Below are 13,082 nucleotides of genomic sequence, written 5' to 3'. Positions count from 1 at the left end.
GTATAAGCCAGAGCAGTCAGTCTTGGTTGGACTTCCTTATCTCACGGCTTCTTTTGCTCGTTTAGTTTTTTGTCTTTGTTTTTACAGTACAACATCCATGCAGCACATTTTCACTCATCCACTCCCTACATTACTGATCTTCCCACTCATTGGTTTTGCTTATTTTCTTATTAATAAATCACTTTATTTAGTTTAGTGTCTCCCGTTTTGTTACAGTCCAAGAGCCGGGCTGTGACACCAGTAACTCTTAGCTACACCCCTGCTCCAAAATGAGCTGCTTTGTAAACCGTCGAATACCGGCCTCTCATAAAACAACAACAGGATCACAAAAATCACTTGAAAGAAATTACTGACTTTCAGATTGTTGCTTTTCATCCTTTCATCCTCATAACCACTTATTTCATATGTGTTGCCATCTTATGGACAACAGGAAGCATTGCTTTAAATAGACAAACTCATTCATGACAAAATAAATAGCCTACTTCTTTTTAAATGGTAATTGATCAAGAGAATTAACATTGCACTTATTGCTGAAATTCAAGTCAAATTATGAACGGGCATATCCTCATTTGAAAGTCATTAAAGAGAAATGAACGAGAGGAGACGGGATAAACAATGAAGCCAGTTTTAATGGGCCACTAAACAGAATCCACACTCACTTTGCAGTGAAACACATATCTGGTTATTGTTTGACCCTTGTGTTGAGCGCTAACCCGTAATTCCTCGTTCCAGTCCCACATGCACCAGTTGTCCTGATCTGCACCACAGAACCAACAAGTGTCAAATGACTGTATATGTGGAAGTAATGTTAAAAAAGAAACAGAATATCAATAGAACTAACAACAATTATCATAATATCAATTATTAATGTCTGTGTCTGCAAGAATTATTATAGCAATATATGTTTCTTTCGTACATTTTAAATACAGTTTACATCTATATTCACTTTATTTTGTGTTTTTATTGACAGCAGTACCATGTACCTGTTGACCATTGACCTCTAACAAGCAGGGTCAAATATTCCAGTTGTGAGTAGCTGGTGAGCCCGCCACCTACGGACGTGGGCTAGCTCTACCCTGGGGACCAAAACACCAACTCACGTAACGTTACACACACAGCCCCAAGGGAGGAGACAAGGAGACCTGTGGGGATAGTCCAGGAATGTTTTAATCCAAAGGAATGACACTGGAGATGTGTGGGGCTCGATGGAGGTTGAGACCAGCAAGGGATGCAAGAAGAGTGTCCATGTGACTAAACACATCAGCTGCAGTTAGTTTTTCTATTTAAGCTCTACAGCTCCCTGATTTGCGCTGAAATGGTCATCTGTGACTCCTACAGAGCTCAGCCTAATCGAGCTGCTTAACTTTGTGCACTTAAAATAAAAATGGGCATCCTCTTCTTTGAAAGGAGTAAGGGTTTGCACTTAGCTTTATGTCTAAGATGGAGGAGAAAAAGTGTGAACATGAAGAAATAAATGCTCAAAGACATGCCAAGGAGTCTCTGGAAATGAAAAGGCAAATGTGTCGTAGAAAATGCCAATGTGAGGTAAAGCCTGTACCCACAGAGCTAGAGTACATAGTGGAGGGGTATGTAAATAGCATTGCCCAGAGAGAGACAGAGATATATAAGTCACTGATCCAACTACTGAACACGTTCCTATGTAGAAACACATATCAGAAGTTTGTTACCATCTGTTACCCTTTTGGACTTTTCACAAGAGAGACAACAGAAGAGACCTAAACTTCCTGGCTCAGATGGAAGAGGATCTTCCAAATCAACAACACAGAAAAGCAAACACTGTCTTTCCAGTTTTCCATCCTGTTTAGAAATGTGTGATTGAAGTGTCAGGTCTCTCTTTCTTTTCTCCTTCAGCACTCTGGCCAACTCAGACTCTCAGACTTGTGTCTCGCTTCTAACACGACGACCCTTTCTCACCATCATCATCTCTTTAACTTTCTCAGTCACTTCCTCCATCTCCCTTTTGTTACTGGCCTCCTGCCTTTCTTTTTCATCCTTCTGCTTCTCTATCTCACTTTCTCTGTCTCTCGTTGGGTGGGATTCTCTGTGGGCACAGGCTGCGGGTCAGCAGGATCTCGCAGGATCGTCACTGACCACCTCTTTCTCAGGAATGGCATCCAGAGGTCCTGCTGCCCTCTGCTGCTGGCTCTGGAACTGAAACTGGAGCTGTGATAGGGGTGGGGGTTGGTGATAGGCCGGTGGCTTAGAGAAAGTTTGAACCAGAGGGAGAGCTGGTAGCTGGGGATGTTGCTGCGGAATGGGATGGAGATAAGCCTGAGATGTGGTCTGGGATTGGGGCTGAGTTTGGGAGTGGTGCAGTGATGTGGGCTGTAGGTGGGCCTTGGCCTGAGACTGTTGCTGTATCTGGACCTGCTGTGGCTGGTGGTGAGGATGGTGCTGGAGCTGAGGGGAAGTTGCTCCGTTCTTACTGAGACCACAGGACTGAGCTGCACAGTGGATCTGACGCAGGGTGTCCAGTGCCTCACTCTTTGCGTGCTTCAGCAGATCTGCCTGGCCCTGAGACAGAAAGAGAGACTCCTTTGTCAACAACACATAACCATATCAAATTTTAGGGCAACAAAAATACTAAGAAACATCTTTGATATCCATTCCTTCAAGGCTGCTTTAACAGTCTAACTGAGTTAGATAAGAGCATCTAGTTCTATGCAACCTTTTTGGCCTGAACTCTTTTGAAAATGAGACTTTAATCTCAAAAGGACCTTTACCTGCTAAATAAAGATGAAATAAGGAGAAAAGATACGGTAAAAGTGGTACAGGAATATTTTTCCTGTAGTGTATTAACTAATAAGCAACAGAAGAGGGCAGTATAAAGCCACTGAAAGAGGGCCTTTGGTTGCCTGCCAGCCCTTCATTCTGCTCCTCTCAGCTGGTGAATTGTACTGTCATATGGTGATAATGTTATACTACGTTTCTGCTCTTTATTCGGGAGCACCCCAGAGATGAATCCCTGCCATATGTGGAGGAAGTGGTCAGGGCTGGCCTCCTGCTTTACAGCACAGTCAAGTCAATCTGGGACACTTCCATGGCTGTCTGCCTCCTTAAGCTAGCTGTCTCTGCCATGTGGAAATGTGGTAGAGTCTTCTCCACAGGCGGTTATTTCTGTGTGTAAGAGGTACTTACATTAATAGAACTGGCCACAAGAAAAAAAGTAAAAAAATCTGACCACATGCCATTATAAAACTCTCTCCACTTCTACTGTCTTTAAATCTTTGACTCCACTTAGGCCTCTCAGTCTTGCCACAACCCCCTTCTTTCAGTGTGTCCGCTCCAACACTTTCTTTAGACCCCCCCCACCGCCCACCCCAAACATCTGTTCACAAGTTGAAAGCAGTTGCCTTCTCATCTGTGAATCTGCATATTTTCCCTGCCTGCCACTGAACTTCACTCTGGACTCTATCTGACCTGCTGTGACAGCTCGTTAAGTTAACATCCCTGTGAAGAGGCACAGGCTGACCAGATTGTGTAAATGGTGAAAGGGATAACGTTCTCAGTGCCACACGGCAGGCACAGCAGTCTAACATACTGCAGAATGAGTAAAGTGCTGCCCTGGACACAACGCCCAGGTGATGTCAATATGCTGCAAGTGGCCTTTACCTGAGCCACTCCAGCACGCAAACCACGAGCATGAATAAGTCATATGTTTGAAACACAGGAATTATGTAAGTCATGACTCACCAGGCATACAATAAGACAGCGAGAAGCCTGTCCTTTGCTGCCAGAGCCAAATCACAACGGCACTTGTTTTCACGTACATTCACCCTTACAGCTGGCTAAGCTCAAGCAAGGGCAGCCACCAAAGCCCACAACTATATCCTCATTAAATTCTATCTTAATCTCCTCCTTGTTTCTCAAAATCAGTCCCTTTCATACAGAATATCAGCAGTCAACAACATGCTTTTACTGTTCATTATTTCAAGGTTAAAGACGTGGATAGAGAGTTGTATGTGAATTCGGACGACGAAGAGGACTGAAAGCCGTGCATCTCGACTTGAACTGTCATTTATGGTGGCAAGACAAAACAAGGCCAGAGTTTGCCTTCTGTCGCTACAGGCTCAGCCATTTTAGTAGGGGCTCTATTTGGTCTGATAAATGCCTCAAACAATAATTAAATACAGTAGAAAATAAAATGTTGGGAGGCAACAAGTTGCAACATGGTTGTGGGGCTTCTTCTTAAAAAGGGTGGCAATATGCTTGACACTTGCCCTAAAGGCCTCTCTTTTTGTCTCTCTGATTTTGCTTTTCTCTTGACAGGGAGGTACAATGAGTCACAGGGAGAAATGGGCAAATACCCTCATTCACCATGACAGCTCTGATCTGACTGTAACTGTCAAAGTCAGGGTGGAGAGGGAGTTTGGGAAACAGAGAATGAGAGACAAAGGGAAGACTCTACTCTCTTTCTTTCTCTCACTTCCTCACACCCTTCTCACCATCTACCAGTGAGTTGCTGCCAGGCCTGCTGATAATCTGGAGAGGCTGACAGGTGAAATAACTGGGCATGGCAAATAGGTTCCTACCAACTGTTCAGTTGTAATCTGTGTCTCACACTTAAGAATCGGAAGAGGAATCATGTGCACGCTAAGATGCATTCATGTTGAGAATGTGGCTCAGCGAAGAAATTAGAGGACACGGAAAGGAAGAAGTGTTTGTTTGGAGAGACATCGCAGGAAGGAGAAGAGCTGGGTGCGTTTAGGGGTGATGAGTATAGAGGGAGTACGGGTGAGGTAGGGATTAGGTTTGTATCCATCTGTTATGCTACTTAAGCACACGTACTTCCCAATTCTAGAGAGTGCAATGATGGTTAATTAAGATAAATCTGTCTGCTGCTGTATTAGTGCAAGAAATAAAGCAAGAACACAAATACTTTTAACACAGCCTTGCTATAGCCAATACCTACACTTGTGCTGAAAGGTATAGTCAGTTATTCAATGAGTCAAAAATTTAGCAGAAACTGTTTTGATAATCAGTTAATTATTTAGGGCATTTATCAAAGAAGGTGTTTCCAGCTCCCTAACCTTGAGGATTTGTAGCTTTGTAAATTACCTCTCTTCAGACATGGACAGTTAGTTGGGTAAAACAAGCAATCTAAAGATGTCACAGTGATTTCCAGCTACTTGTAATGGTAATTTTTCACTATTTTCTGACATTTAATAGACTAAACTATAGTGAAATGATTGCTAGATTTATCATTAATAAAAAACAAACAAAACAGTCCTAATTTTTACTTCCTATCTCATAAGGCAGACATGAAAAGGTAAAGAAGATTAAGCAATCAAACATCTACCTAACCTGACACTCAAGCAAAAAGCTCAGCCAAGGGAGCTTCTTCACTCAATACTAAATAACTTCAGAGTGATGAGATAAAAATATCCTGGCTGCTCTGTCCTTATTTAGCAAAACAGGCCCACTGTGCAGAGCACAGTCTGAGCAGCATGTGGTGTTTTATCAGTGTTGGTATTACAACCAGTGCTCATATACGCAATGAGATGAGAGCATGGGACAACCTTATCTTCCTGTGTCATGGGGCCAGCAGAGACAAGAATGCATTTTGCTGTGCATCATCTTCAAGACATAACCAAGGGGCCGAATGTACCCTTATGAGAAATAACAGAGCAGCATGTGTGTGTTTACAAACAAGTGTGAACAATCCTATAATGTCTTATCAACATAGTTACACGATCAAATAAAAAAACAGAACTTGGAATGGTCAGTAATTAATTAAGAGATTTAGGGATTAGAGAGGAGGCAAATACAATTAGCCCTGAAAGCTTTCTTAAGACACCATGTAGTTTAATCTCAGCAACAGGCTCTGAGATTGCTTATCCAGCTGGTTCAAGTCTCTAGAAAAATATAGGGGTCTTGGTTGTGCTGAAGGTCACATGCCAGGTGTGGTTCAGTCCATCTTACCTTGAGGACTGTGATGTTCCAAGCGTAGCTCTCCATGGCCTTCTGAAGTTTGCGGCCTTTTAAACCCTCCTTTGCCCCAATGCAATGCAGGTCTTCATGGAAGTCCAGACCTGGACACAGAGACAGAAACACACGACATGTAAATTTTTCATAGAATATACAATTTAAAGCTTATATTTATCTATATATAAAGCCAAAAACAGACCTGCAATGCAAAAATGACATTTTAGTCAGAAAAGTTGAAAATGGCAATAATTTTCAAACGTCTGATTTTTTAGTAGCAGAAATTGTTAAATTGTTGTTCCACAAGTGCAAATATCTGAAGTATACACACACAAATTAGGACAATTCCTTTATAAACCTAATTAAAGAATTTGGCTGAATGTGCCTTGTTCTGTTGAGTGTAGCTGACAACTACTGTTATATTTTGTAATATGTGTGTATTACCTTTATTTATTTTATATTGTTTGCCCCATACCTAACTGTATATACTGTATGTGTCTATGTGCATGTATGATTGTGTGTGTGTGTGTGTGTGTGTACAAATATATGAAGGGGTATATCTATGTGCATCTGTACAAATAAGCGCATTACTTATTTTTAATTGCACATCTATTGTGCATTGTGGGGAGGTAGCACGAATTGTTGTCATTGCACTGGAATACAATGCTTCTAATGCAAGACAATAAACATGAAAGTATTTAATTATAGGAGTGTGCAACACAAAGTCTGCAGAACAAAAGACATCTAGCCAGCTCTTCATGAGCACCTTAATGGCCACAATAGCAGTTCACCTTACAATGTGCTGCATTACTAATGGGGGCAAAATAGAGGTAATGCAATGCAGGCTAACCTTTAATTGGTCTATCAGTAGGTCGGGCTTCATTTAGCCCAGGCAGAACATTACTAATCCTCTGGGCTTTAAGAACAAACTCTTCTTAAAGCTGTACTTCTCAGCCTGCTTGTCAGTCTCTCCCAGACAACTGACCTTATGCCAATCCAGCTTTGATTCAATGCAAAGACTTTCACAAGACAAAATACACAAATAATTCACAATAACTGCTTGTTTTTTGAAAAATTACTCAATACTTTATCCTAAATTACATGGGTAGAAATGGCATGTATGTAATGGACACAGATAATCCAAAAGACGTAGATGTAAAAGAAGCCATAGCCACCATGACATCACCCATTGGTTTGTGGACCTCTGTTTTGAAGCCTCGAGTTGGGCATTGTGGCTGTTGCCATCTTGTTTTATTGGAACCAGAAGTGACTATATTTGGACAAGAGGGATATACCTGACAGATCCCCATTGTAGTGACTTCTCAATCACAAGGTAGCCACGCCCTAAAGCTGCTTTATCTTCCATTTTTTCTAAATGGGACCATAATTTACAAAGTGAACATCATGGAAATAGCAACTGAGACCAAAAACTCATTAGGACAGTGTTTACTGAGGTAATAAATCATGTGAGAAGTAGGATAATTTTCTCATAGACTCCAATGTAATCAACCAGTAGTCACCCCCGGCTGGCCATTTTGGAATGCAAGTTTAAGGCACTTCCACATTGACTTCCCTTTTCGGACCCGGAGTTCCCGCTTGGTAACAGAGCTGTATAATATTGAATATTTGGCTTAAACCTGCAGTACGGAACCTTTGTCTCCCCCTTCTGACAGTGAGAGTAATTGACTCTAATATTATATATTATATAATATAATATATATAATAGATAAGGCTTTAATATTCAATGCACTGCTTACAATTTGCACAATGAAAGTATGCCATACTCTCTCTGTCTAATCATGCAGTTACATTGTCTTCTACTACACATACCCGTCATATTTGTCACAAATATGTGTGAACATGTATACACATATACACAGGCCAGGTCTCAGCACCAAAAGCCAAAAAGAATAATAAGGTATCAAACCTGCCCAGGCACTGCAGATGAGAATTAGCTTTTAGTTATGTCGGGTACAACATACACTATACACTAATACTAAAAGTATTGGGACATGCCTCCGAATCATTGAATTCAGGTGTTCCAATCACTTCCATGGCCACAAGTGTATAAACCAAGCACCTACACATGCAGACTACTTCTACAAACATGTGTGAAAGAATAGGTCGCTCTCAGGAGTTAAGTGAATTCAAGCATGGTACCATGAGGTCCATTAGTGAAATTTCCTCACTACTAAATATTCCACATTAAACGGTTAGTGGTATTATAACAAAGTGGGCACAACAGAAACTCAGCCACAAAGTGGTAGGCCACATAAAATCACAGAGCGGGGTCAGCGCATGCTGAGGCACACAGCGCGCAGAAGACGCCAACTTTCTAATAGCGACAGACCTCCAAACGTTGTGTGGCCTTTGGATTAGTCGGATGCATTGGTGTAAAACACGCCACCACTGGACACTGGAGCAGTGGAGACGTGTTCTCTGGAGTGACGAATCACGCTTCTCTGTCCGGCAATTCCGATGGACGAGTCTGGGTTTGGCAATTGCCAGAGAACGGTACTTTCCTTACTGCATTGTACCAAGTGTAAAGTTTGGTGAAGGGGGAATTATGCTGTGGGGTTGTTTTTCAGGGGTTGGGCTTGAGCCCTTAGTTCCAGTGAAGGGAACTGTTAATGCTTCAGCATTTTGGACAATTTCATGCTCCCAACTTTGTGAAACAGTTTGTGGATGTCCCCTTCCTGTTCCAACAAGACTGCGCACCAGTGCACAAAGCAAGGTCCATAAAGACACGGATGAGCAAGTTTGACTGGAACTTGACTGGCCTGCACAGAGCCCTGACCCCAACCCGATAGAACACCTTTGGGATGAATTAGAGCGGAAACTGCGAGCCAGGCCTTCTCATCCAACATCTTTGCCTGACCTCATAAATGTGCTTCTAGAAGAATGGTCAAAAACTCCCATGAACACGCTCCTAAACCTTGTGGACAGCCTTCCCAGAAGAGTTGAAGCTGTTATAGCTGCAAAGGGTGGGCCACCTCCATATTAAACCCTACAGATTAAAAATGGGATGTCATTAAACCTTCATGTGCATGTAAAGGCAGGCGTCCCAAAAAACTTTGGCAATAGTTATATATTGTGCATTACATTAAAAAATGAATAAAAATCCCTGTGTTACCAAGATCCTGTTGAAAATATACATATACCTATACCTTAGGCTACATCGCACTTTATCACATAATCTGAATTACCTCTACTCAATACACATCTCAACCCACTTTTCTTTGAACCACCCCAAATGTCTGCAAATGTCACTCCAGCCATACGAAGTGTATGCTTGACACTCACTTCAAGAAATATTTTTCTAAATAATCCACAACACATTTACAACAGATCAAGAGGTCAAGAAGTAAATACAGATGATACAATATCCGGCCTTCAGAGTCAACCTTGTTCTTTAATTTCCATTTAATTGGTGATGTACAGCCATGGCAGCCTATCTGTTTCTGAGCCTGAAAGTTGTGTTAACAGGGTTTAGGGCTGATTTGATCTTGTAATCTGGTGTAGTTAATGGGCTGCTGCTGGTGCAGAGCTGAGCCAAGGCGATTTGTGACCACAGAACTTTGGGAGTGAGGCAGACAGAGAGCCGAATAAGAGATGAAATTAGCTGGAGGCGGCCTGTCGCAATATAGCTTCTTAAAGCATTTAATTTCCCAATTATTAAGCATTTCCTTCCCCCAACAGTCACACAGTTGCGGTTTCTTACTGTCACTTAAACTCTTTGAATTTTGAGTTAATAAACAAAATGTGCCCCCCCGGCACACTCTGATGAGACAAGAGCTTATGCTTTGCTTCTCTAGTGGAAACACAAAGAGAAAGAGGAGGGGGGTGGGGGGCTGCTTTGACAGAGAGGAGGACTGAGGGGACAACAAAATGTCTTTTCTGAGTATAAACTGAGTAGCTTGAGAGACACAATCACACACACTAAATCCTTACAGTCTTTGCATACAGCAGAGAGCATTTTTGCCTTTGTAATGAGTACTGCAGTAGCACCTCTTATTCTCCAACTACACATGCACAGAAAAAGAGACCGCTTCAGCCAGGGAGAGAGAAAGGTATGTAAATAATAAAATCAAACAGAATCTCTAAACAGGATCTAATGAAAAGATATGATGACAACAAAGATGGGAAAGGGGGTGAGAAGGAGATACATTTAGCCGGATCACTGTTTCATTAATTTATCTCACTCATACACACTGCAGAGCCCAGACAGAATATCATCATTGCAAATAGAGAATGGGATTTTCCAGCTGCTGATAAGCAGAGAAAAAACAATGACTGTACAAAGACAAGGAAGACAAAGGGAGGGAAATGTCTTTATTCTTTGGATATACATGGTAATGGAATCCACATGGAGTGGCTTTAAACCGTACCAACACAGTCGGAAGGGTCAGACAAAGAGAGAGAGGCTTTGCATCAATAAATAAGCACAGTCAGTTTTTGCAGGAAGGCAGCAGCTCCTAAACTCAATGAGCTTGCAGATGTTCCACAGTCTGCGTGAACATGGCAGGATGCAGGACTATATTCACACCAGACACCTGAATGCCTCACAACCTGGATGTAGGATACATAGATGCGTGCTGTATTACTAGATTAATTAAGCACTGCCCCGTCTCTAATGTAGCTGCTGTTCTACTAGCATCAAGTTTCTCAAACCAAAATCAAATACTATCTAAGCTCAGTATGTATCTACTACTGTAAAAAAACTGAGCACCTTCTCACTTTAGCAAAAATAAATGATCATTTGGTAGCCAGTGGTGGAAGAGTTCAGATCCTTTACTTAAGTAACAGAAGAAATACCACAGTGTAAAGAATACTCTGTTGTACTTGAGTTAAGATACAGAAGTATTTAAGTTAAAGTATTTGTTATGCAAAATGGCTCCTCTCAAAGTGTTGAATATAACGTCATTCAAGTCAGAAACTCTGGCAAAATCTGTCTAGCTAGAGTTTGGCAACATAAAAACACCTGATGTCACAGCAATATGGCGGTGCACACAGAAACAGAATGACCCTTTCATCACATTTTTGCTATATTTAGTGTTTGTGTTGTGAAACGTTGTAGTTGCCATTCAGTTGATTCCACCAAAAGACCCTGTACACCTGTGACCCATACCCACAGGTGTTTCCACTTATTTTACCATTAGACCTTGAAATTGGCCTCTACCAAAAAATACTAAAGTAAAATCCAAGTACCTCAAAACTGTACTTGTTGCAACCAGAGACACAGGCGGATGCTTGGAAAACTAGTAGTGTTTTTAATTTCTGTACTTCACAGAACAAAGTAGCATAATACATCTCTTAATCCGCCTGCAAGTCTCTCTGCTGCCTAATATTTTCTTGCTATAACTACTGGTGACAACAAAAACAAAAGCGGAGAGTAGTTCTTCTTCTACAACTTCCTGCTCACTAACAGGTGGCAAAAACTGTGCAGCAAATTCCTATACATATGACTACTGCTACTGTATAAAATAACACTGCAGCACACATTAACAACAACATATTCAGGAAAATGTGTTGATATTGACCCATGTTGTTCTTGTTACTATGTTGGTCTAGTCAATTTTTACACATTTATAGTCAATTTTTACTTGTATTGGGCTTAATCTACGTGTACTATTTTACTCCTTTTATCTTTTTATCTGTGATATTACCATCTGTCCAGGGACAGCAGATGTAAAATAGCCTTTTGGCTAATTCTGGCACATTATACATTAATTTGTGTATTATTAGTGTGCATTGTCCCTGTTAAATAAAACTGAAATAAAAAATAAAATAACTAAAAGAATCTCTGTCTATATACACAGAAATTAATTTTAAAATTCAAAAATTTAAATGTTGTTGGGTCCCTTATATCCTAAAATACACATAAACAATATTCTGAAACATGAACAATCTCCTGAGTAGTGCGGTACTATTGAGTTTGATTGGGACTGTAGTTGCTAAAAAAATGATCATAATTTTACCTTTGTTAAAATTGCTAAAAGGTTAAAATTGTACCAGCCACCAATATGGCCACAAAAGCCCAGGAAGATGTTTCAAATGTTCAGAAAACTGCTGAAAGAAATCCTTCCTTGTGTTGGGACCACAGGGACAGAAAGAGTGGTTCATTTGTGTGGATTAAACTGAACTTTTATCATGTGAGTCATTGAACTCTTTTTTTCCAGGAATCCTCCAGGAGTCACACCTTGGAGTGCATTCAGTTCATAGACCCACGTTTCAGCTATAACTGCTCAGTGACCCATGACGTCACCTGATCAACAAAACCTCAGTGCAACTTCAGTTTGTTCCCTTTTCTATGGACTCGATCACTGATGCTGATGACAGCAGCAGCTTACTCCCTTTCTTATGGCAGCAACACACGTGCCTGCCTAAGACGCCTGCAAACCAACTCAGTTAGCCAGCGCCTACAACACAAATTCTGCAAGCTAACTTCACATGCTAACATAAGCATATTAACCTTTGTAAATGTAAACTGATGTATTTTTCATTGAGGATCATTGTTGTGATCATTTCATGGTTAACGTGAGGTTATCATTGTAACCGTAGTTCTCAGCCTCTGCTAAATTGATGTTACTAATGTTATGCTCCACACAGACACAGAGTCTTTGCATACTATCTAACTCCTTTTAACACTGCGATCCGACACAGATGACACAAACAGATAAACCTCTGATTTGGCCTTAAACACAAAAAATTTAAAGCTCTTGCTTCACAAGCCCTCTTTGTTCTGATCACGTGTGTTCATGCTCGTGAATGCGAGAAATACGGAGGCAGAACAAAGAAGCTCACACACTCACACATCTCTTTGTTCTTTAGCACAGTTTAGTTAGATTTCATCTTGTGTTTTGATTTTGTTCATGTTAAATACATGCTTGTGGATAGACATGCTGGTTTCCTTAGTAGTGCATATGAGTAAATATATAATTAACCTCATCTATGTAGAACTTCCAAATCCTTCAACCAACTAGCTATTGATAGTAATTGTGGTTATAGTTATTCATTTCATTATTAATCAGAGTTCCAAATTGCTGATAATTGGCTATAGTTTTTGCCCTGAGGTGAATTTAACACAAGTTCAATTCTATTATTATTCTTAATTAATAGTAATAATCATTATTATT

The 13,082-nt window shown here is 40.8% G+C and overlaps 1 protein-coding gene across 2 annotated transcripts in view; it reads right to left on the bottom strand.

Annotated features, from left to right (window-relative positions):
* Positions 1-609: 609 nt before the first annotated feature.
* The window catches only part of si:ch211-210g13.5 (inactive phospholipase C-like protein 2), a 73,843-nt gene continuing 61,370 nt past the window's right edge, over positions 610-13,082 (bottom strand). For both annotated transcript variants that reach the window (XM_038704540.1, XM_038704545.1), the window contains exons 5-6: positions 5,944-6,053; positions 610-2,535 (exon numbers count right to left, since the gene is read on the bottom strand). In XM_038704540.1, the coding sequence (XP_038560468.1) occupies positions 2,083-2,535; positions 5,944-6,053 (563 nt within the window). In that variant the 3' untranslated portion in view covers positions 610-2,082. The remainder of the gene's footprint in view (positions 2,536-5,943; positions 6,054-13,082) is intronic.

Source organism: Micropterus salmoides, unplaced genomic scaffold (assembly GCF_014851395.1).
Source record: "Micropterus salmoides isolate LMB-PRFRI ecotype aquatic unplaced genomic scaffold, ASM1485139v1 Ms_hic_scaffold_10, whole genome shotgun sequence".
Taxonomy (NCBI): domain Eukaryota; kingdom Metazoa; phylum Chordata; class Actinopteri; order Centrarchiformes; family Centrarchidae; genus Micropterus; species Micropterus salmoides.
This window is presented reverse-complemented; position numbering and strand designations above follow the sequence as displayed.